Source organism: Ursus americanus, chromosome 26 (genome assembly GCF_024610735.1).
Source record: "Ursus americanus isolate L20-20 chromosome 26, mUrsAme1.1.p, whole genome shotgun sequence".
Lineage (NCBI taxonomy): Eukaryota > Metazoa > Chordata > Mammalia > Carnivora > Ursidae > Ursus > Ursus americanus.
The window spans coordinates 33,059,423-33,084,234 of NC_142152.1; the positions used below are offsets into that span (position 1 = coordinate 33,059,423).

At 44.8% G+C, this 24,812-nt stretch overlaps 1 protein-coding gene across 9 annotated transcripts in view; it reads right to left on the minus strand.

Annotated features, from left to right (window-relative positions):
• The window catches only part of TTC7B (tetratricopeptide repeat domain 7B), a 250,186-nt gene that overhangs the window by 114,419 nt on the left and 110,955 nt on the right, over nt 1-24,812 (minus strand). For 6 of the 9 annotated variants that reach the window (XR_015721857.1, XM_045807632.2, XM_045807635.2 and 3 more), the window contains exons 7-10: nt 23,379-23,551; nt 14,899-14,962; nt 10,840-10,977; nt 10,441-10,572 (exon numbers count right to left, since the gene is read on the minus strand). Coding sequence is in view for 8 of the 9 variants with exons in the window: in XM_045807632.2 (XP_045663588.2) it covers nt 10,441-10,572; nt 10,840-10,977; nt 14,899-14,962; nt 23,379-23,551 (507 nt within the window). In the remaining variant the exon portion in view is untranslated. The remainder of the gene's footprint in view (nt 1-10,440; nt 10,573-10,839; nt 10,978-14,898; nt 14,963-23,378; nt 23,552-24,812) is intronic. The other 3 variants (XM_045807634.2, XM_045807637.2, XM_045807638.2) reach the window with 1 other exon arrangement.

Here is a 24,812-nt window from a genome sequence, read left to right on the forward strand (position 1 = left end):
GTGTCCAATGTAGAGGCAGCAGTGTGGCCTGGGCAGAGGGACAGGGGGCAGATGCCTGGGTCACGCACACCAGCCAGCAGGCAACACCCCCTAGCCACCTCCCTTGTGAGAAAAGAAGGGGGCTGTGGCAGTGGTGTTATTTCTACCAGGAAAGACAGGTCCATTCGCCTTCATCACACTTCTGCCACCTCACTAAATCCCAGATAACATTCATGTAATACCACAAATATTTGGTAGAACAATAATTAGACTCTAAATGGCACCCTAATCATTTGAGTGAGGTCGTCAAAAATGCCACCTGTGAAAATGTTTCCTTTTGGGAGCAAGAGCTCCTCCTTTCCGGTCCTTATTTTGGCTTTTCATAAACCAGCCACCTCTGAGGGGGGTCCAGGAATGAGAAGCTCTTCTGGCACAAGGAAGGGATTTTGCAATTACCTTCCTAGTACCCAAATCCCAATTACATGAACCGGGTGCGTGGCAGTGACAGCTGGGCGATAACCACAAGCAAGGAAAAGCCAAAGCCTATTTTTGGAATTCAAGAGTGAGATTCAGCAGCCAACACCCAGGGGGGAGGGGTTAGGAATAAAATAATCAGATACCCCTCAAATTTAGCCTGCAGCTTATGTCAATAATCCATCAGCATTAAAATAGAACAAATAACACAGCAAACTGCCTTCATTATTCACCTCTGTGGGCAGGTTGGCCATGTCCTAAAAGTTCTCGTAACAGAGATCCTTCAATTGGTTAGGAGAATTTTCTTTTCTACATCATATACCCTTAATGAGTTAGTTGATAAATGCAATCTTTTGCAGTTGTGTAAAACTGTGGGGTTGTTTTTTTGTTTTTTTTTTTTAACTTTAACGTGGTTCATGTCTTTACTTTTAGCAGTGAAAAATGATCTACGCAATTGGGACATTTGGGACCACTATCTTTCAGAGATTCCCCATTCTTCTTTACAGATGAGGAAACTAAGACCCAGAGAGAAGACAGGACCCGCCCAGGGTCACACAGTGGCAGACCTGAAATCAGAGCTCTCGTGCTCAGTTCTGAGCCCTGGTTTCTAAATTAACCACAAATAAAAGTACACATGACAGTGGAGCTTGAGGGCTCTACTCTACGAGAGTCTGGGTCCAGGAAAAGCTTCAAACAGTCATGCTTATGGGACTCTCAACTATAAAGAAATGTTCCCCCTTCCCCAGGTTTTGAGGAAATAGATGATGTCCATCAAGTCCTGCTTAATAAGCTTTCTCCTCTGCAAAGAGAAATAAAATAGAGCAAACCCCACATCTGTGCCTCCATCCATTTCTCTTTTTGCGTTCAAACACCAATACTGCTCCAAGCAGAGGTTTCTCAAAGCTTTATTGCTTTGGCAAATGCTGAAATGAAAGGCTACCACTGCTTCTGGCCATGGTGGGAGGAGTAGAGTGTGCGCTGTTATTCAAAGGTCACGGACTTTATTATACAATTTGAATGTTGGCTGCCATCCTCTGGCACACTGTCTGCTCAACTATATGAAGCAACTCGATCAAGTCTGCCTAGCGAGTGAAGGGTCTCCAGGGTCCTACTCAAATACTCTTCCATCTGTTCTTGTGCTCATGTGGCTGCTCCTTGTTAGTCCTGCAAAATCAATCACTAAATTCAAGAAATGGGTGTCTGTTTGTCCACCGCCTCCTCCACCACTGCCTCTCACCTTGGGTCTTTGTCTGTTTTCAGTCTGCCTGCTCTGGCTGGGGGCACTGGGTGTTTGCCCTTCAATGGGGGCTGTTGCTTTGCCCTCGCAAGGATGGAGGGAGGGGACGGAGGAGTCAAGCTAACGGCAGCCCAGGGGTGTGTCACACACAAAACAGGTGTTCAGTTGAATGAAGGGATAAACCTGGGTCAAGTGAGGATCCATTCTTCCGGATATCCTCTAAGGGGGCCACCCAAACAAGAGAGCACTTGGGAAGAGTACATGGGAAATGCTGAGAATCTCAGGTCTATGCACTATGGATGGCCTGAGCACCAAATCTGACCTGTGGCTTGTTGTCCTAGAGTCCAACAGCTAAGAGTCATTGCATAGACGAACATTTGCCAGCAGTCTGATGAGAGTAAACACTAACTCTGAGCCCAAATGAAGTGAAATGTTATCCTCCAAAACCATCCCATTCTTCTTATTAGTGGACCCATATTACAGAAAGTTGTACTCACTATTGTATTTTGAATTTAATCAATAAAAATTCTGTGGAAATTTGTTTCCTCTTTTGTCATACCTACACAATATCCTTGATTTTGCCTCTTGGTTCTCAAATCTTTAGTGTCTGGCTCTCTTTGTAGAAAAGTGTGCCAACCCCCAAACTAAAGGCATGGGATACTTTGTGCTAAAGGGAAGAAGACAATGTAACAGTTGCTCTCAATTTGCCCTCTTGTTCCAAAGAGACGGAACAGGTGGAACTTATGGGGGACAAACTTCGGATCCATCCTTTCTACTAACCAGAGAGGAATGGAATGGTAGTATTATATATCCATTGCTGTGCTATTTCATACCTATTGTCTCACCAAGCTTCATAACTACCTCTGAGGTAGAAGCCCGGGGTGGCTAACTCTTTCCAAAATCACAAGCTAGCAAAGAGTAGTGCCAGGATTTGAACTCAGATACGCTTTGACTCCAAGGCTGGTTTTTTCCACTATTCAATGACAGACCCTACCAGGGGTCAAGCATTATCTTCCAGGGTAACTACAGAGGGACTTTTACTTGAGAAAGCAGACTATCAACACCACTGATAAGAACAGTAACATGCACTTGGCATACACTCTCTCTTCAATCCTTACAACAACCCTCAGAGGGAGGGTCTATCATTATCTGTATTGTCCCCATAAGGGGACAGGTTTAGAGAGGTAAAGGAATCTGCCCAAGTTCACACACAGCATAGAAAACAGCAGAACTGAGATTCAGAAGATGATCTGATATCAAAACATGAGCTATTGTTAGGAGGACAACACCATCCAAACGATCCACAAGGTCAACACGACCTCTACGAAAACTCTAACAGCCTTCTTTGCAGAAATGGAAGAGCCATCTTCAAATTCACGTGGACTTGCAAGGGGCCCGGAATAGGGCAAAACAATCTTGAAAAAGAGCAAGAATGGAGGAGTCACACTTCTTGATTTCAAAGCTTATAACAAGGATACAGTAATCAAAACTGTATGGTACTGGCATAAGGATAAACGTATAGACCAATGGAATAGAACTGAGATCCCAGAAACAAACCCACGCCATCTACAGTCAAATGATTTTTGGCCAGGGGGCCCAGTCCATTCAAAGGAGAAAGAACAGTCTCTCAACAAATGTTGTTAGGACAACTGCATTTCCACGTGCAAAGAATGAAGTTGGATCCCTACTTAAAATACAGAAATTAACTAAAAATGGATCAACATACTAAATAAAAAAGCAAAAACCATAAAATTCTTACAGGAAAACATAGGAGTAAATCTTCATGACCTGGGATTTGGCAATGGATTCTTAGATATGAGACCAAATGCATGAGCAACAAAAGAAAAAAAAATGGACAGAACAGATTTCCTCAGAACTAAAAGCTTTTGTGGATCAAAGGACATTATCAAGAGAATGGAAAGATAGCCAACAAAATGGGAGAAATATTAACAAATCAAATCTGTTCAGGTTTTATTATCTACAATAAATGAAAAACTCCCATAACTCAACAACAGAAAGACAAACAACCCAAATTAAAAATGGGCGATGGTCTTGAATACATATTTCTCCAAACGAGACACATTAAATGGCCAAAAAGCACATGAAGAGATATTCAACATCATTAGTCCTTAGGGAAACACAAATCAAACCCACAATGAAATACCATTTCACACCTACTAAGATGGCTATGACAAAACAAAACAAAACAGAAGTAACAAGTATGGGCGAGGATGTGGAGAACTTGGAACTCTTGTGCTCCGCTGCTGGGAATGGAAAATGATGCAGCTGCTATGAAAAATAGTTTGGTAGTTCTTTAGAAAGTTAAACACAGAATTACCACATGAGCCAGCAATTCCACTCGTGCATATATACTTAAAAGAACTGAAAACGGGAATTCCAATATGTGTAGGCCAATGTTCGTCGCAGCATTATTCACGAGAGTCAAAAGCTGGAAACACTACACATGTCTACCAGTAGATGAACGGATAAACAAAATGTGGCCTATACATACAAGGGATATTATTCAGCCAAAACAGGAAAGAGTCTGATACACGCTATCAGATGTGTTATCACAACAGAGTGGAACCTCAAAGACATGAGGGTAGGTAAAATAAGCCAGACACAAGCCACAAGTATTGCATGCTTCCATTTACATGATGCAAACTCACAGAGCCAGAAAGTAGATGAGAGGTGACCAGGCTGCGGGGTGGGGGGAGGAGGGAATAGGGAGTTATTGTTTGATGGGTAAAGAGTTTCTGTTTCGGGTGATGGAAAATTTGGAAATAGTCATGAAGGTTGCACAATCCTGTGAATGTAATGAATGCCACTGAACTGTACACCTTTTAAAAAGGTTAAAATGGCCTATCAAAGTCATTGAGGGCCATAAAAAGAGAGCAATGATACTTAATTCAAGAAATGCTTCCATGATGGTGGAAACCGAGGTGCCAGTGGCCATGTCAGTAACTGAGATTCTTTGGGGCAGGCCTGCCAGGTCCTGGTCCCAGCTGGGGGACCCCCAAAGCTGGACCAGAGTTGGGATCTGTACAGTGCTCTGCCCCACACTGGGCCCAGCTCTTCCTCTGTTACCTGTTCCCCAGCTACATGACCTTCACCCTTTGGGCTCACCTGGGGAAGATCTACTCATTGCATATCCAGGGAAAGTTTATCTCAAAAATCAAAGGAAAGGGAGTGGGATGAGAAGGTACATTGGCTTTGAAGCATTGGTTTATTCAGGTTTTTACTGAACACCTCCCATGAACTAAACATTCTGCCTTCATCTCTCAGAGGTCTGCGGCTCTGTTGGTCAGGTCGCACCGACGCCTCCTAGGGAGCCTGGCACCCAGGTCAAGGCTGGGCTTCTGCAGTCCAAGTGGGGCTGCACGAAACACCAAACGCTAATAGAAACTGACAAATGGTAGGCCTGGTAAGCAGACTTAGTTAGACGTTCAAGTGTTTTTCACAATGCTCCCTGATTAAATAAGTGTTTGGGTTAGGAATGTGTAAGTGTCCCTTTGGTACAAGCACGAGCCAGACAGCTCTACCCACAGAACTATAATGTTGTTGAGATTTACCATAAACAAATGAATATGAGTTCAACAGGAAAGATAAAAATATCATTTCTGTCTCTAAAGCTGCCATAGCTATGTAGAGGGGACACATACACCCTTCTAGAGGGACCCCATAACATTCTGTCAAAATGGAGCCATTAATAGTCAAATTCAAGAAACAAACCTACTTAGCAGTTTGGGTTCATTCTAAAAAACAGAGGAAGCAGAGTGCTTGTTGCTTTACTTTTAATAGCACGGGTTGTCATGCCAACTAGTGCTGCTGTTTAAATTGAAGGGGGAAGAAAGAAGTGTTCCTTCCTACACAAACCTTTCAGCGGGGCTCACAATTAGTCTTTTAAAAACACGAAAACTCATCGCACTGGAGATATGGTAAACATTGTGCTTATATTTAAACCTGTCAGAATGAGGATATGATAAACCCCTGGTTTGTATTTCCTTTGTACCATGCTCCTCGCCCAGTATCTGGCTGTGCGGTGCCCTAAAAAGAAGAAAGGCGTTCTACTGGAGGAGATAATGCTAAGTGAAATAAGTCAAGCAGAGAAAGACAACTATCATATGATTTCTCTCATCTATGGAACATAAGAACTAGGATGATCGGTAGGGGAAGAAAGGGATAAAGAAAGGGGGGGTAATCAGAAGGGGGAATGAAACATGAGAGACTATGGACTATGAGAAACAAACTGAGGACTTCAGAGGGGAGGGGGGTGGGGGAATGGGATAGACCGGTGATGGGTAGTAAGGAGGGCACGTATTGCATGGTGCACTGGGTGTTATACACAACTAATGAATCATCGAGCCTTACATCGGAAATCGGGGATGTACTGTATGGTGACTAACATAATATAATAAAAAATCATTTAAAAAAAAAAAAAAAAAAAAAAAAGAAGAAAGGCGTTCTGTGGGCACACACAAAGGCAGCCAGTCTTGGGATGGGAGAGGAGTCGTCCAACAGGAATACGCACACCTGAAGAAAGAGACAGAGAGGACAGTTTTCTCACGAGAGTGGCCCTGCTCCCCTTGAAGGCACAGTTCCTAAAAGGCTGGGTCCGCACCATGCTGCAGGACACACCAGAGGTGTCAACCACAGGGGGGAGAGAAGATGACAAGACGTGCTGGGCACCGTGGCAGAGGGACTCCGTCCTTTCCCCCGGTGGTGCAGGAGTGCCCAGGGCCCAGCTTAGCTGGGGAGGCGAGCCCAGCAGAAGGAGATGTGTCTGAGGTGGCATGTTGATGTTGGCTGGGGACAAGAGAAGGCAGCAAAGTCTGAGGTTGGGGGAGGAGGTAAGGCGTCTTCTCTCCCAATAGCCTGGCCATTGTTAACTTCTGTTTATAAAAAGTTCCAGCTGGTATAAAGGAAGATCTATGAAGTGTCGCTGAGGCAGGGAGGATCTGCTTACGGACCAGCCGAAGGGGGATGTGGCAGGTGCCCAACAGCGAGGGGCAAAAGAAGTCTGTCCCAAGACATCATGGGGCTGACAACCTGGCGTCCTCTGTTTGGCGTCCTCTCCTACCTTTCCTCCGTGAGAGCAAGCCCTTGGCTCCTGGAACCTAGACCTCACGCCCTCGTACCCCCATGGTCTTGAGGATGAAGGTGTCTCTCTGCTCTGAGATTTTTTGAGTCCTATCAGCCCTTGAGGAGCCAATTCATGTACCAGCCATTCCTACTCTCTCAAGGGCACCCCAACCTCCAAACATGGCTGCAACCCTCTTAGTCTGTTCACCTGCAAGGAACATGCCTTGCACTAACCGGTCTTCTCTAATAGGTTGTCTTTTCGTGTCTTTCTGCTTGATCTCCCAAACTAAACTGGAAGTTTCTGGAATCCAAAAGACCTTTTTCTGTACACTTTGCTGCTTCCCCTGTGCCCAGCAACTCCTGGACATATGGTGGGAACAGCGCAGCAGCACACAGCTGCTGTGTAATGAGCTCCACTTACTATCATGTAGTAAGTGCTGGGCTCTGTTCTGAGTACCTTACATGGTTTAACAAATAGCCCCACAATGATCTGAGATAGGTATGATTATTGTCCCCATTTTACAGAAAAGCAAGGCATAAGGGGTTAATGACTTGCCAGGATCACACAACTGTAATCTGTGAGTGGCAGACCCAGGACCCAAACCCATGCTCCCGGACACAAGGGCCTGGGCCCAGGACACACTAGGCTGATGACCTGGGTTTGCGGGCTGAGGGGACAGAGACAGGGTAGAGTGCCAACGGAGGGGAGAAAAACGAGTGGGAGTATCCACAATAACACACATGTGACACTATCCCGTTCCTTGAAACGCACATAAATGTACGTGCATTTACTCATAAAGAGATACATGAAAAGATGGTCTCTACAATGTCAACGGGCAGTCTATCTCAGGAGGGTGGGACTCTAAGTGACTTTTATTTCCTTTTCCATACTTGTGTGGATTGTTTGATTCTTCAAGGAGTCTGCAAGGGGCTGCATATTGCAAAAAAGATAACTGATGAAGTCACTTTCATTATGGGAGGAAAAGGAAAACAAAAGAAAAAGAAATAAAAAGGGGGGGATGGGAAGAGCCATCGAGTATTTCTGCACAGAAGGGTGGCATGCCACTCTTGTGTCTTAGAAAGATCGCTTTGGCGACAATGCAGGAGGTGAAGACAGACGGACCATACTACCGTGATGAATGATGGCAACGATAATCACTAACACTCACAGGGCCCCCAGAAGTAGTACAGGAAGTTTAAATCCAGCTGCCCCCACAGCAGCTCTACTCACCAGAGTCAAATGCCCCCACCACATAAAATGGACGAACAAATTGTGCCGGATCTACACAACTGAATGTTACTCAACCACAAGAAGGAATGAGATCCTGATATGGGCTACAAAACGGATGACCTTGAAAACATTACGCTGAGACCAGCCAGACACCAAAGGCCATTTACTGGATGGTTCCATTTACAGGAAGTACCCCAGATGGGTAAATCCACAGTCAGAAAGCAGATTGGTAGAGGACAGGGACTGGGGAGGGGGCAGGGGACAATTGTTTACTGGGGATGGGGTCTCCTTCTAGGATTTAATAGAGGTGATGTCTGCACAGCAGTGAATGTACTGAATGCCACTGAATTATATACTTTAAAATGGTTATGTTTATGTTAAGGGAATTTACCCCAGTTAAAAAATACAGTTAGCCTTTTAACCTAAAGCTCTGAGAAAATGGAAGGGTAGAAAGAAGAAGAAGGAGAAGAAGAAGGAGAAGAAGAGAAGAAGAAGAAGAAGGAGGAGGAGGAGGAGGAGGAGAAGGAGAAGGAGAAGGAGAAGAAGAAGAGGAGGTAGAAAATCCCAGCAGATGAAAGAAGCAGGACCCTCGGCCTGGGACCAGGGGAGAGATGGTCCGTGCTCAGCCTAGGCTGGACCTCCTGAAACTGAGCACCCGGATGCCAGGTGCTTTCTCCTACAATGCCTGTTTTAGTTACAAGATCTGAGACGACATGGCCATCAAATGTTTGCTGGGGGAAGCTCAAACTGCAAAACTAAGTAGAAACAGCAAGAAAGGTTGAAGCCATGTATTCAAATGCTTTACTACTGGGAGCAGACCCTGCCCTCCCCAGCACCAGCCACACCAGACAGCAGCTGCCTGTGGCTTGGCTGCCTCCCCCTGGACCGGGGGCCACTCGTGGGCAGGGACCATGCCTCGCACTTGGCGGTATCTTGGCCTTAATCACAGCCCCTGGCTCAGAACAGGGCACCGCATATACAAGTGTTACAGAAATCAATGTCCTCCATTGTATCTATCTTATCAACTGATTTATATATTTAATAGATACCACACAGATATGGTATAAAATCCATAAGTCTCCAAGGAATGCACAGTGGGAAATTTCCCTTTCTCCCACGCTTGTACTCCTTTCCCTACGAGGCAACCTCTGGCCCTGTCCCCAGCGCTTTAAATGTGACCAGTGCAGTGCAATTCTGGATCGCGAAAGCTCCAGCAACCAACCGGACAACCTAGTGACTCGGGCATCAGGTCATTCCCACAAGATGGAAGCTACATGCGATACCAAGGTGAAAGCCTCCAGAGTGAAAACAAGGCCCCAGGATTCCATGCAGGGAGGAGGCCCATGCCAGGCTTGCAGAGGAATGCTGCTGAGGTGACAGCCATCCCCCTACAGTCATTCACGGCATGACGAGAAGTCCGTGGGCAGGAGCCATCCAGCCAGCCAACCACGCCAGCCACCTCAAGCTCCTTACACCTGTTTCTGATGTCGGCGGGATTCAAGCTGAGGAAAGGCCAAGCTGCAAAATGATGGGATGAAATGATGGGATGAAAGGAGACAAGACAACCACAACCCACCTTGGACCCAGAGAGATGCTTTCTGCAGTGGTTTGTCTGGAGGAAAAAAAGATTCCCTGAAAAGGACTCAGCTGGGAGCTGGGTGGCACCATCTCCATAGACGGGCTCCATGGGGACACAGCAGACAGGCACTAAGCTGGCTGGGAGGGGAGGGTCCCAGGCCACTGAAGCACATGGGGTGGGGAAGAACCTGGGCAGAGTCCCAGGGGGTGAGCCATGTGTGACAGGAACATCCGGGCACACTGCTTCATCTAGCCGGACCGCGAGGGGATTTTTTTGAAGACTGAGTAACCGTTGCCCTGTATAGTCACCCAACCAAAGACTAAAAAAAGACCCGAGCCACGCAGGCTCATCTGTCCTCCCAGGCTCCTGCCTCATGTGGTGACACCGCACCGGCAGGCTAGGGGGTGAGCCGGGCGCGCGTCTGATTCTAGCCAATGTGTTACTATGTTTCATTCCCTGTCCCCATGCCTAGAGGCTGCTGCAATGTGTATAAATTTAGAAAGAAAAAGATAACGTGGAAAAGTCCATTTAACAAAATGAGTAGTTTTCTTTCTTTCTTTTTTTTACTCCACTAAAGAAAAGATAAACCAATCATGTTACTTATTCAGCCCTCACCCTGGTGGAATTTGGTATTCTGCACAGTAGCTCGATAATGCAGGACCGCAGCCCGAGATTAACTAGCTTCTTCTGAAAACTGTAAAACAGCCAAGCTTCCATCCGCAATGTTTTTTAGAAGCTGAAGGAACAAAATGACAAGACCTCGCACGAGATCGGTAATCGACTCGGGTCTCTTCTGAACAAGCAGAAGTCTTTCAGTGAGGACCGTGTTTATTGCCACGAATGCCGATACCAGCTCACCTGACAATACACTGTGCCTGACGATGCCGTTTCACCAGGAGTTATGCATCGATGCTTTAAATAAAGTAAACCCGGCTTTCTAAGGAAATTAGGATCACAGATGGGAGATTTTGGGTGATGGTAGAAATTACCCTGCAAGAGAAACCGCTTAAGAAATGCTTGCCTTCCCTCACAGCAAACTCAGAGCCAGTGGGTTTCAGAGCCCCTGGTAGGAAGTCACCGCCAATGAATTCCATGACTCAATCACTTAACCCAATTCCCATTTCACAGAGTGAAGTGATGGGCCAAGGTCACATGGCTGCCAGTGACGGAGGGGGCAGGTCTCACAGCTCTTCCCAGTGCTTCTTCTGCTAGCACCACCCCCACCCCACCTCGAAGTAGCGGACACAAGGGCTCTACCTCCGACAGCATCTCATACTGGCCTCTTCTTCCAAGGGCAATGGTCAGTAGATCGTAGACCACAGACGCACTCTGCAGACTGATGAGACGGTCACTCTTGTGCTCGGGTATTCTGCTCAGCACAGCGTCCCGGTTGGCCTGAAAACAACACGGAAGAGAGAAGCAGAGGGTGAGCCAGCCCGTATACACAGCTATCGTTTTGTGGAGAGAAGTCGTCTAGGCCCTCCTGCCCCTAATGGCTTGCCAAGGGCCTGGAGACAAGGGCAGGAGTGAGTATAGGGCTTGTCACCTTGGGCTGTTATTTCCAAATCCCCTGAGTGCCACAGCACACGGTACAGGGTATCACCCAAACACAAAGGCCTGGAGGGATGGTCCTGGAGGATGCTTGGGAGCCGTCAATGGGCATTTGCAGGAAGCTTTAGGAGCTGATGCAAAGCAGGGTGATTTCTCCTGGGCTCGGGCTCACAGACAGCCTGGCTGCAGACACAGCTAGGGCTCTGGGGCAGCAGAATCACCCACTGCGTGGGGCCCCGCTGTGCCTTGCTTGTAGGCCCAGCTCCTGCTCTACATTACAGAGGCGGGGGAATCCCCAGCCCCACACTCCCATCATCAAATGATGCCATTAAGTTCTGTCAGTTCTGCAGAGACATGTACTTTTCCTCTGTCACTAAAGCAACATCCAGATCCCTATATGGCACCTTCATTGGAACAGACTACAAAGACTAATGCAATCTTGTTTCGGGAAGCACAAAACAGCTGTAGAAGAGAAAGCAAGAAGCAAACCGATTTTCGCTTTAAAAGAGATTACCAGAGGACTCGAGAGAGCACCTTGCCTATCGCACGTCTCCACTGCCTGGCGCAGAAATACAGCGGGCACATTCGAGCTTATTAATCTCATCTATCTAGAAATCAAATGCTCTTTACAACAATGTGTTTTCATTACTTTTGAAATTTAATTTCTCTACAGAGTCTGCAGACATATCACATGTATTAGGGCTGCTAACCACTCTAACCATTTTTCCTTTCCTCCCTACTAGGGAGTTCAGAATCAATTAAGTTAGATTTTGCCTGTCTTTTCTCCCCCTGCTAATTAGCAGAAGTTTCCAGATCTATCCATCCCTAGGAGGACAGAAAGGGCCCCCTTGGTTTTTCCTGTGAAAGTGGTAGGTGAGGCACCAGGGTCCCTGGTCCAGGCAGGCTGATGGGTACCCTCCTGCCTGACAGGCCCACACACCTTCTCTCCCCCTAATGAGACGAAATGCCTCCTCTGTGTGTGTGTGAGTCCAAGGCACTCACTTTTAGCCACCCATCCGTACTTACTCACTTTAAAACTCCCTGCTCTTAAATGTCAAAGACAAATAAGAATATATAAGACAGGCCACTTCCTACCAAGTGAGTCATCTTATGGATACAAGCCTGCTTTTGAAGATTTCATTCTAAGGTTTTCTTGTTAGGAGCAACTTTGGGCCAACAAAAGAAGCTGTAAGGGAAATAGGGCCTGCTGTAAGGAGTCTCATTTTATTTACTTGCTATAAATGTGCCATATTAGGACCAATGCCTGGAAGAGAACAAAACAAAACAAAATACTACTTAAGAGAGATTTTCAAGTTATGCCAAGTACATTTTTTTTTTAATTTTTAGAGAAAGTATATTGAGGTCTTTTAATTCAAACCTCAAACAAATCCACAAATAGGAAATATCCCAGAACAACGTCTCAGAGGTAGTTGTGCAAATGTAGCTCTGATAACCCCTTTCTCCTGGGGGAAATTCATTTGATTTGAGGTGAGAAAGCAGTACAATGCCAAACCATATCTTACGGGTGGAGAGACTGTGGACAAACTGACGTCTCTAAGTCAAAGTCAGAACCAATGAAGAATACAATTTTCTCAGACAGACAGACACACACACACACACACACACACACACACACACACACAAACTCACAGGAATTTTCATTTGGTTCTGAAATTAAGCACGTGTATTTTTTGTCTAAAAACTGAAAAATCAAGAAGTCAAGGAACATGAAAAAGGGCTCCCAAGAGCAACTTAATTTAGACTTCTACCTACACAGTTATGGAACCATTTACAGGGAGAGCACAATCGTTTTGGTTGGAGACCCAGACGTTCATTTTTACTGACGAAGTCATTGGGCTTCACCATCCTCTGAAGAGGGTTTCCAGAAATTAACCACCACAGAGCCAAATCTGATGGTCTCAAAGGGATCTCAATTTTGAGTATTATTAGTTTCTATCATTTCAATTAAGGAACAGGAAAGGTGGAGGCATCATTCCCAAGACATCTATACTTGGAGAAAGCACTTGAGAGATGTAGTTATGTTTTTCAAACTCTAAACTGGAACCCACGATCTGACAACGGGACATGATATTGTCAGAATTGTCCAAGAAATGTAAAATGTGTGGCCGCCACTCTTTCAGAACCTTCCCGACGTAACCAACCAAGTCTGCCCGAAGGAAACTCACTGCCAGGTTGCGAGGAGTCCGGCTTAGAATGAGGGAATGTGAGCTAGGGGGCCAACATGAGCTGGCCGCCCCCGCCGAAGAGCCGATGACAAAGCAGGGTGAGAGCGGCTCATTCGGAAAGCAGTTACTGAATGCCACCAGGTGCCAGCCTGTTCACATACATGCCTTCCCTGGTTGTGCCAAGGCAGAGTAGAGAATGTAAATGACACCATTCCGAGTTACCAGCTGACAGTCAAGGAAAGATGAGTCAAGGGGGGCAACCTGTTTCCTTCAGAGGAAGTAAGGCCGATGACGTCAAAGAGGTTCCAAATAAAAAGCTGTGGTAACTCAAGCAGTCTTGCTCTTGTAAACATCTCTGGGCCATTTCACAGAACAAGAAAACCCACAGGTTTTTTCTGAGGCAAGAATGCTAGCCTCCCTAACTAATCCCAGCCTCTCCGGATCCCTCCTTCACTCAGCTCATTGGACATTCTTCTTGGGTTCCATTTCTAAATCATCTTCAGCTGGGCGTATTTCATGTCTCCGTTGAAACCACACGCTTGGGGAAGAAGGAAAATACCTCCTCTTGCTTCAGTCACGATTCCTTTTCCTCCTCCTTCTCCTCCTGCCTGCCTGGTGAGCTGGGAGAGATGGGAGGAGACAGTCTGATCTAGAAAGAGCAATAGACCACCGCAGGATGCATCCATGTTGCCTGCTGCCAGTCCCCAGGTTCCTTGTCTATAGAAGGAGTGAATGGGTGCGAGGACATCTAGGTCCCTCCCAGTTCCAGGAGCCTCGCCGTTCTGTTCAGGTGCTCAGCACACACCGCTTATGTGCCAAGGTGCTGACTACTGCGACACAGATTGCCTCCCACAGTTCCAAGCCAGGCAGTCATGCCTAGCACCATGCAGAGCAGAAAGCCAATAAATGGTGAGGAATGAAATTCTAGACGTAAACTTTGATAGCCTGGCCAGACATTAAGAAAACATTTCAAAGGAATCCGATGGCCTGGCAAAAACTCCCTCATGACAGCAGAGCCAGGAAACAGGAAAGAGCTCTCACAGTCCGGGACTCCAGAGTGCCTGGGGAGCCAGCGGGAGACCTGTCCAAGAGGACAAGCCTGCTTCATCAGGCTCCCGGCTACAAAACCCAGAGGTCTGCGTCCACCGCCAGCGACTTATCCCTAAACTCTCCCTCCCACCCAGCCAAGCTGAGGGGGCTTCCTTCCCTTCTTAGGGTTCCTTTGGCGGTCCTTTTAGCTACAGTTTACCTACCCACGATTGTGTTCATGTTCCATCAGTAGCCAGAAGGCTATTAAATGAATGAACTCAGATGCCTGTTAACTGCTTGCCTAAGAGAGGCTCCATGCTCCAGGCTGAGATTAACCGACAAGGGCCATTTCTTACTAGTCCAAGAATTAAGAAACATCCCTCTTCTTAAACCCGTTTTTGTTTTTCCCTCCACCCAGATATCCCCTCTAGAAACTATTCTTCTCCCAAGAAAAATAGCCACCATACTGACGGAGTCACCATATCAAATACGGGACCGTAGGAACGAGGGGGGGTGGGGGGAGAAAAATGTGAAAGCACATTCTACTTACCATCGATTCACTAATCAGCAGTAACAACAGGGCTTCTTCAGTATTTTCTTGAGGACAAAAAATGCTGTGTAAAGAAAATCAAATTTTACATGTGGCAATTTCAAAATCATATAAAATACATGACGATGAACAGCACTGAGTATTAAAAGCTTCTAGATTTTTATGTAGAGCCCACCAAAAATACTCTATCATCTGACACTTGAATTAATTTGCTTATTTCTATGGTAATCTATGGAATTTATACATTTTAAGTACGTATTTTTAATAGCAGGCAGCAGAGAGAAGTAAAGCTATAAAAACCACATTAAAAGCCCAAATAACAGAGGAAGAAATTGAGATTGCTACAAACTGGCATTATCTCAATGATAAAGCTTTCTCCTAAACGCATTTTGGGGGTATAGACGGTAGACACCTCACTAAGCAGTCCACTGCTTACCTTTCACTTGCTAACTGCTGTATCTTATATTGTCCTTTAGATGAAACAAGAGATTGGAGGCAATTTTAGAGTTTGAATCATTTCTAGAATACTGTAAGAATTTGGCAAGCCACCTTAATTAAACACACATGTTCTATTATGGGGTGGCATGCCAGAGCTAGTTGTCTTATTCATCTATTTTATGGAAGCTGGCCGACCTCTAACACCTGGGATTAAAAGAAAAAGCTTTTAAGCTCAATGTTGCTCAAGATTAGAGAACAACAACAACACCCCCAAACGTAACTCCAATCTCCATCCTTTATAGCCTTTTTTGGGGGGGGGTGCTTTGAGCATCTTTAGAGACTTGCAGCATTTTTTTTCTCTTCTAAAAGCTCTAGAATCCTTTGAGTAGAATTGAGAGCGTTATCACCAATTGAGCCAAATTCGATTCTTTTTCACGGAATGGAAGAAGAGTGCAATAAAAATGAACTCGGTTAAAAAAAACCCAAAAACTCCTGGATGTTTTGGAGGTGATCAAATAAAGACTAAATTTACATCTTCCCAGTGCTAACATCACAATCATTTAATTTAAGAGATGGGATGATCCTCCCCACTTCAAAATGGCAAAAAAAAAAAAAAAAAAGTCTTCCACATCATTATAAATACTTGTTCTCTTTGAAGGGCTGGCAACTTTTGTATGGCATGCCATCAAAGGACCACGAAGCACAAAACAGAAAAAGCACAGGGCCTGGTTCTCTTTCTACAACCTCTGACGTCCCCAGAGGTAAGGAGATCACCTGTGGAGTGGTCCCCATTGCCCTTGCAGGGCTAAAATGTGATGAAAAGTCTGGCCTATAAATGAAGAGCAAGATTCTGGGATTTGCAGAAACTTCTTTAAACAGGTAGCTTGAGGGGAGCTGGGTTTTTCAAAGACAGAACTCTTCTTTCCCCTTAAATTCAGAAATAGAGCCTATAGGCTTTGAATGAAGAGTGCTCACGACTGTGTGTGTGTGTGTGTGTGTGTGTGTGTGTGTGTGTCCACCCAGCCATCATTTCCTGATATCCTGGCTGTGCTTACATACCATGGGGACCTTACCAATAAAGCAGTAACATTAACCATTTTTCTCACAGCCAGCCAGTTCTGCATTGTCCAGACTAATTGAAAAGAAGAGAGAGCCCGTGCTAATTGTGACTTAACACCAGCCAATTCAGTCCATGGATAATCCCCAAATTCCATCTGAGCCATCCAGCCTGCTTAAACGCTAAGTTGTGTTATTTTTACCAGAGCTGCTAACAAGTAGCACATTAACTGATTCTAATTCCACTTCCTCTACCCTTCCTTCGAGGCAGGCGAGATGGGGAGTCAGGAGTGCGGCAAACTCTCAGAGCTGGCAGGAAGAAGTGGGGGGTGAGAGGAAGAGGAAGGGCAGTTTTAAGAGACATGCTGAAAACTATACACCAGAATGCCCCTTCCACTACATGTGGATTCTTTCAACCCATTTCTGGCCATTCCTCCCCTGCTCTCCGTTGAAGGAGATAATGGAGCTCAGGGTAGATGGTCAAAATCATTGGGGTCTTTCTTTTGCGACAGTCTCCTCTGGGGGTCCAAGAACATCAGGAGAGATCCTGGGGTACCCAGGCCTCAGCCTTGTGGAGTGGAAAAACTGGGGCCCGACCCATAGGACGTTGACTGAAGGGCAGGGTGTGGGGATAAGAAGGGGCAGGGAGAACACAGGGTTTATGGACAGTGAGACAAGCTGCTGGAGGACAGACTGGGGCCAGGAGAGGAGGTGGGAGCACAGCACTGCTGAGCGTAGATGGAAGGGCTACGGTCCAAGCCCAGCCGCCTTCCTAACGCCTGCACTGACCTTCCGGCAAGTGGCTCGTTTTCTTACTTTGGATGGATCTACCTATTCATCGTCTGACTCTACATAAAAGGAGCACGGGTAAGAATCTTCATTTATGAATAGTGATCATGACCTTGCCAAGGCTGCCAAATCACAGCCCTTTCTAAAAATTTCCCCAGATGGGTGAAAAATGTCACTGTACGTGGTAGAAACCATCCTACAAAAGAAATTAATCCAATTTTATCCACTGCAGTTCATCTTTCTGTCATCTTTCGCTATTACACAACTAATGACGAGCTGGATGTCTGGAAGTCAAAGGCACCATCCAGGTGTCAACGCAGACGCTATCTAGGTGCAAGGAGGGCTCTGAACACCTCTGACCCACAAGAAAGTTATGTGTAAATGACAATATTAACTCCAAGTCCCAGCAATGGTGCTTTTCTAGGTGGTTGGTTTTTTTTTTTTTTTTTAAGATTTATTTATTTATTTTTAGAGAGAGAGAGAGAGAGAGAATGAGAGGGTCGAGGGGCAGAGGGAAAAGAGGGAGAGAATTTCAAGCAGACTCCCCACCAAGCAGGGAGCCCAACTCAGGGCTCAATCCCATGACCCATGAGATCATAACCTGAGCTGAAATCAAGAGTCAGACACTCAAGGGCGCCTGGGTGGCACAGCGGTTAAGCGTCTGCCTTCGGCTCAGGGCGTGATCCCGGCGTTATGGGATCGAGCCCCACATCAGGCTCCTCCGCTATGAGCCTGCTTCTTCCTCTCCCACTCCCCCTGCTTGTGTTCCCTCTCTCGCTGGCTGTCTCTATCTCTGTCGAATAAATAAAATCTTTAAAAAAAAAAAAAAAGAGTCAGACACTCAATCAACTGAGCCACCCAGGTGCCCCTGCCTTACTAAAAGTTTTAATATGCCTTGCCTGGTTGTGGTACCCCTAGAGAATTCCCAGAGAAATACAGCCTCTGAACCACAGCCAGTGGGTAAGAGCTAGAGCGTCAGAGCCCACAGTGGCTGCAGCTCTCCCCATCCCCGAGTCGTACCGTTAAAACATGCTGAGGCAAAAAGTACATCAGTGTCAGGTTGGTGTGGAGGGACAAGGGTTTCAAGAAAGGAAAAGGACTTAATCATTAAGAGTACCTGTTGATTATGAGGGATCAGCCAGTCCAATGTGAGGATCACCCAGGCACACAATTCCATACAGGCCAACAACACCCCTTCATGACAAGAAAGAAACGTCCTTTATTCTGATCAAGTCCGCTGAGCTGTGCTCTAGAGTGGACTGGGTGAGTCCCACAAAAGCATATGGCCTTGTACAAGGGCTTCTGCATTCCCGAAGAGAGGACAGGCCCCCCACCGTGACCGGAAGGAGGGCCGTGTTCGCTCGAGGTGAGCACGGGGTGGCAGGCAGGGGGCACAGCGGGTTGTTCACGCGGCTTCAGTGCTGCCATTGCGTGCTTTTCCTGACCCTTCAATGCCCTCATCTTCACACTTTCAACAGTGTCCTCATCCTTACCCTAACCCTGTGCGCTGGCTCAGGGAGGTTCAGACCTGTATTTAGAAGTCCACGCTAGTCACTCTCTCCTGCAGGGCCTACAAAGGAGTTCAGCACAATGTCTGGTTCCCGGCTCTCAGTAAATGTTTTCATCATCCACTTTCTGGCGGAAGAGGAGTGTTTAATCTCGTTTCTTACTTGGTGCTAATCATGAAGTCTCAAGTGTTTTTTTACAAGGAAGAATACGATTGCAGGAAGATACACCTGATGCGTGTGCACTAAGGAACATGTGCAAGAATATTCATTGCAGCACATTCTAGAAGAAGGAGTCAGATAAACACGCAAACAAAAAAAATCGGTATTTTAGGTGCTATGATGAAAAATAAATGAGCTCATGTGACAGAATATGCTCGGAAAGGACAGGTAGATAAGGTGATTGGGGAATACCTTTCTGCGAAGATAATAGTCAAGCTACTTGGGCCAGGGCCTGAATGAGATGGAAGCAGTCCCAAATGAGAAACAACTCTAACTTCCATCATGAGTAGAATGGATCAATATATTGGAGTATGTATGGAATACTACATAATAATTGCATGTAGAAATATGGGTGAATCTCTCAAACATAATGTCAGACAGAAGAAGTTAAACAAGAGAGTTCTTCAGATATTATTCCATTTATATAAATTTCAAAAATGGTACAAACTAATTATTGGGATAGAACTCAGGATGGTTACCCTTGGGTAGGGGGTAGTAATCAGTAGAGGGCCTCAAGGTTTCTGGCAATGTCTGTTTTTTGATCATGGTGCTAAATAATTACATGGATGTATTCACTTGGCAAAAATTCATCAAGTTTTATATTTTGGTTTGTGTATTTCTCTTAATATGTGTTATGTGTCAATAAAAAGCTTACTTAAAAAATAAGTAAGCAGGGGTGCCTGGGTGGCACAGTCAGTTAAGCATCCAACTCTTGATTTCCACTCAGGTCATGATCTCAGGGTCTTGCGATGGAGCCCCAGTCGGGCTCTGTGCTCAGCAGGGAGTCTCTTTCCCTCTCCCTCTGCTCCTCCCCCACTCGCTCTCTCTAAAATAAATAAATACATCTTTAATAAATAAATGAGCAAAAGTCAAAAAATTCCTCACAGAAAGACCTAGAAAGAAGGAAGCAAAGAGGCCCATAGCATGTGATCCCTCCCCTCTTTCCTATCTAGGATTATCAACATTTTATTTCCTTTCAAAATTGAAGATGGGGAGAGAATGGGCATCCTGTTTCCACTTCAGGTCCAGGCCTCAGTGACAAGGAGTTGAGTTTTCTGACAGAGCTCACTTTTCTGTTATATTCCATTATGACCAGCTATTCTGAATGGTCCTTATGACCTGCTGGAGCTGGAAGGCCTTGTGCCTTCTAAAGTCTGCTCTGTGTTCATTATTTCTCATAAGAGACTGAGAAGGGGGAAGCATTTGAGACTACTGGCCAAGATGGGATTTAATCATTATCTTGGAATCCCTTTTTCGCCTGCCAAGCAGTATAACTGAATTGGTAATAACATCCTTTTTGCCACGGGGCTGACTGATCAGATAGTCCCAGTGATCAGGGAGCCCCAAGACAAGTATAATCCCAAAAGGCTTTCTCTCTTTACTAATAAACCCGAAGTATCATTGTGAACATACAAAACTAGAAAGCTCAAAACTGACAGTGATAACTGAAAGAATAAGGATTGGTGTGGAAATTAATGAAATAGTGAAGAGAGACACAATAAAAAAAATTGAACAAAACCAAAGTTGGTTCTTCAAAAAGGTCAATGAAATTTGACAAAGGTTGGCTTAGCATCTGAAAATCAATTAATGTAATACATTACATCAACAGAATAAAGGACAAAATACATGATTATCTCGATAGATGCAGAAAAAGCACTTGACAAAATTAAATGCCCTTTCAAGATAAAAAGGACTCCACAAACTAGTGACAGAAAGGAACTTTCTCAGTCTGATGAAAGGTACTTATGAAAACCCACAGCTAATTTCACACTTAATGGTGAAAGACTGGGAGCTTTCCCCCTCCTAACAGCAGGTGTAAGACAAGGACGTCCACCACTCCTTGCCACTTCTATTCAACACTGTACTGGAGGTTCTAGCCAAAGCAATTAGGAAAGAAAATGAAATAAAAGTATCTTAGTTAGAAAGGAAGAAGTAAAACTAACTCTATTTGCAGATGACATGATCTGGTACGTGGAAAATCCTAAGGAATCTAAAACACTACTTGAACAAATGAACAAGTTCAGCAAGATTGCGGTATATAAGATCAATACAGAAAATCAACTGTATTTCTCTATATCTGCAATGAACAAACCAAAAACAAAATTAAGAAAACAATTCCACTTATAATAGTACCCAAAAGAATAGCATGCACACACACAGTTTCATGAAATAAGTGAAAAACTTATACCCTGAAAACAACAAATCACTGTTGAAAGAAATTGAAGAAGACTTAAATAAATGAAAAGATATCCCATGTTCATGGATCAGAAGACTCAATATTGTTAAGATGGCAATATTCCCCCAAACTGATCTATGGATTCAATGCAATTCCTATCAAAATCCTAGCTGCCTTTTCTTTTCTCTCTTTCTGTTTTTTTTTGTTGTTGTTGGTGGTGGTGGTGGTTTTTTTTTGTTTTTTTTTTTTGCAGAAATGGACAAACTGATACTAAAATTCATATGAAAAAGGCAAGGGATTGAGGGATGGGGGTGACAGCTTAGGGGTGTTAGGTTTATTGTTGGGGTAATAAAAATGTTCTAAAGTTGATTATGGTGACAGAAGCACAATTATATGACTATATTAAAAGCCACTGAACTGTATTTTTTTTTAAAGTTTTTTTTTACTTATTTACGTGATCTCTACATCCCATGTGGGGCTTGAACTCATGACCCCAAGATCAAGAGGCACATGCTCTTTCAACTAACCCAGCCAGGTGCCCCCTGAACTGTATACTTTAAATAAATGAATTGTATAGTATGTGAATCACATCTCAAGAAAACGGTTAAAAAAAAAAAAAGCTGATTGTATCTGTGTGGAATGAAATTGTGACTCAGCAACCAGTCCTGGTATGGGAATCTCCCTGTAACTAGTAATTGCATTTTCTAGATCTTCATGTTGCCTCCATAATTCTCCTTTGACAGCTGGAGAAGTTGATGTCAGGAGAGTGACAAGATCTGAGTGGTTTACAAAATAAAGGAGAAATGGCCAGCATTATGAGCTTTTCTGCCTTCAAGAGGTGAGGCCACATTGGAAAAACGCCCAAACAAACACAGAGCTCTACCCACGTTTCCAGCTTGCTGAGGGGAGGGAGCAGGAGCTGAGTTTCTCAATATACCTGGCACCTTATATACTTGTCTATTAAGCAGCACAGAAAGCAGGAAAAAAACACCCAAAAAACCCAGGCCTATTTTTACGATATAAATTTCACTTTAAAAATGAACCCCAAACCTGCTTCTACATAGTTCATAGTGAGGGGTCAGCATTTTTAAAGTGAGAGTTTGGGAAGCGCTAGAACAGATGTTCTGTGAATCCAGATAAGAACTAAGGAGTAAGCAGAGGCTGTGAATTCAGCAAACTCATGGTTCAACAAGGCCATGAAAAGGGGGGATTAAATTAAAAGGGGGATTAAACACGAACTAAAATAGCCTAGGGAAAAAGTTAAGAATATGCTCACTTGTCTAAATCCGTATAAGAAATGCAGTCTGAACAAGAGGAGGATGAGGGAGAGAACTGCCAGAGTCAGCGTAAGGGAATTAAGAGGAGGCTGCCTACCGGAGAAATGCTGTCCCCTTTGAAAATGTGACAATCATTTTCAGAAGTCACAGATGCAGTAAGCATCTAGTCACCCCCCCCCACCCCCCTGCTCTGAGGCCTCAGAAGAAGCAGCCTGCAGTCTCTCTGCCATTTTTTCAATTTGATAACCATTGCGGAAGGTTTCCACATTTATTCATACACGCCCCCTTCCCCTCGTGGAGAGATTCTGAACTGCCATCATGCCTCTTCCTTGCAGGAACCGGCAAAGATGGGAGGGTGAGACTCTAAGGGGAGGAATCAAGAGTGAGTCAACAAGCTCCTGTCTCCTGGCCCCCCTCATGGTCTCTCCTGCCAGCCCCCCACTCCCCAACCTGGGGAAGGCCCACGCTGAGGCTGTAGAGGTTCCCTAGCCCACCTTCCTCCAAGGCGGCCAAGTCCCAGATTTAAAACTTAGAAAAATTAAGAAGTTCTAAAGTGACATCGCCTTCCAGTCACTTACAAATAATTTAATTCTCCTTCTTCTCATAGCTAATTCAGTTTAAAACAAATCTGTAAACAAAAGGATCAAGGAATTGCTGAAGAAAAGAAAAAAGGCTAACTCTGGCTTACAAACAGCTTTGTCACTGATTGCTGGATAATGCTGGGGTTCTTATAATAAACAGAATGAGAATCCCAAAGACCAATAGCAATGGCCAAGAATAGTAGCCAAGCACCGAGAGGAGAGAATTTTCCTACTTAAAATGTGCCCACCAGTGCACTGATATTCACTGAAGTTATAAAAAGTAATGAGGTATCTCCATTAAATTGGCAAATGAGACTTGTTTGTCTGGTTCTGTTTTAGGGGAAGAATCTGCCCTTGAACTTCTACTCATCCTTGAGTTTTCCCAAAGTTTTCCTCCCATCCCCTAACCTACAACTGAGGACATCGATGGCCATACTTCTCTCCTGAGTAGATGCGGGCTTTCCGAGTGAGGGTGTAGGTTTTTGTGTTTGCTCCTTTCCGGAGAGGATCATCCAGAGGTGACTGGCAGGGTGGGTCCTCCAGGGGGTTCCAGTAGCTCTGTTCACACATACCCCGCAACAAGATCTCCGCCAATTGCCTGGCTATTGTCTGGGAACACAAAGGAGCAAAGGCACAACTGTGAATCGATTCTGTATCATTCATTCACTCACTCGCTCCTTCAGTCAATATTTTCCCGTCATCACTTTGTGCTAGGCACTATTGCAAGACTCATGATTAAACATTGTTACTTCTCTGATGAAAATTATATCAGTTGATGACAAAAAAGAAAAGGAAAAAAAATACACTAAGGTATTTGAACCAGTTCAGAAAACAAGTCAGTGCCCTTCGAATGCCACCCTGCCTCTGTGACGCTCTGGAACAATGGAAACTTTTAGTTCAGCTCCTTCCCAAAAGCTCTTATCATAGGTGAGCTGCAAATATTTTCATCACCTCCCAACAGATCCCTGCTAAAACCCAAACTTGGCAATAAGCCGGTGCTCAACCTAGATGATGTTATTCCTGGAAAAAAAAAAAAAAAAAAAAAGGTTTTCATTGCTGGTAAGATGGTACCCAGGGTAGATTTTTGGAATGCCTTCCCTCTTTGAAGTGCCAAGGGCCAGTCTCGGTGCACCCTGGGCCTTCCAGCCCAAGGGCTACTGCTGGCCTGTGCAGAAGAGAAAGCAAGGTGGCAAGTATGGCTACTGATCAGGAAAGACTCTTTTTCAAAGCTGGATAGGTATCTCTTCTCTCACTGAGAAAACCCAGATATATCTGGATCTTGTCATCCTAAGTCAGACACAGATTACTAGGCTTTTCAAACTCTCTGCAGTAGAACAGTTCACGTCTGATCAATGGGAGGAGGGGGTATGTGACATCTACTAAGAGAGATTTTGTTAGCCGATGCAGATCGGTTCACTTACCTCGTAATCTTCCAGTGATAAAGAAGAGGAGAGGTAAAAACAAACAAACAAAAAAACCCCACAAAATCTCCCTGAGAACAGAAGCAGGTGCACCTCAGGGTGGCCCATGTTACCCCATAATCAGCCGAAGGCGGCAAAATAAAACTTCGACCATCAGGTTTTTCCATAAGGTTTTCACATTCTTTGGAAACATGCAGGCAAAGAATGTCGATCTTCCCTGAGAGTGAGACTTTTTAAATAAATATGTTACAGAACAGAACTTTGCTAGGTTTTCATCCGCGTGAACTCTCCTAAAACACCACAAGGAAACTTAAATGCAACCAAATCACTAGCTTAGTGGCTTCTGATAACCACCGGGTAAAGGCAAATTTTCTTGATTATTCCCAAGTAAGACCCATTGGCTTTAATGTCTATAAAAATGTGAAATTAAATGCACTCCTATCATCCCC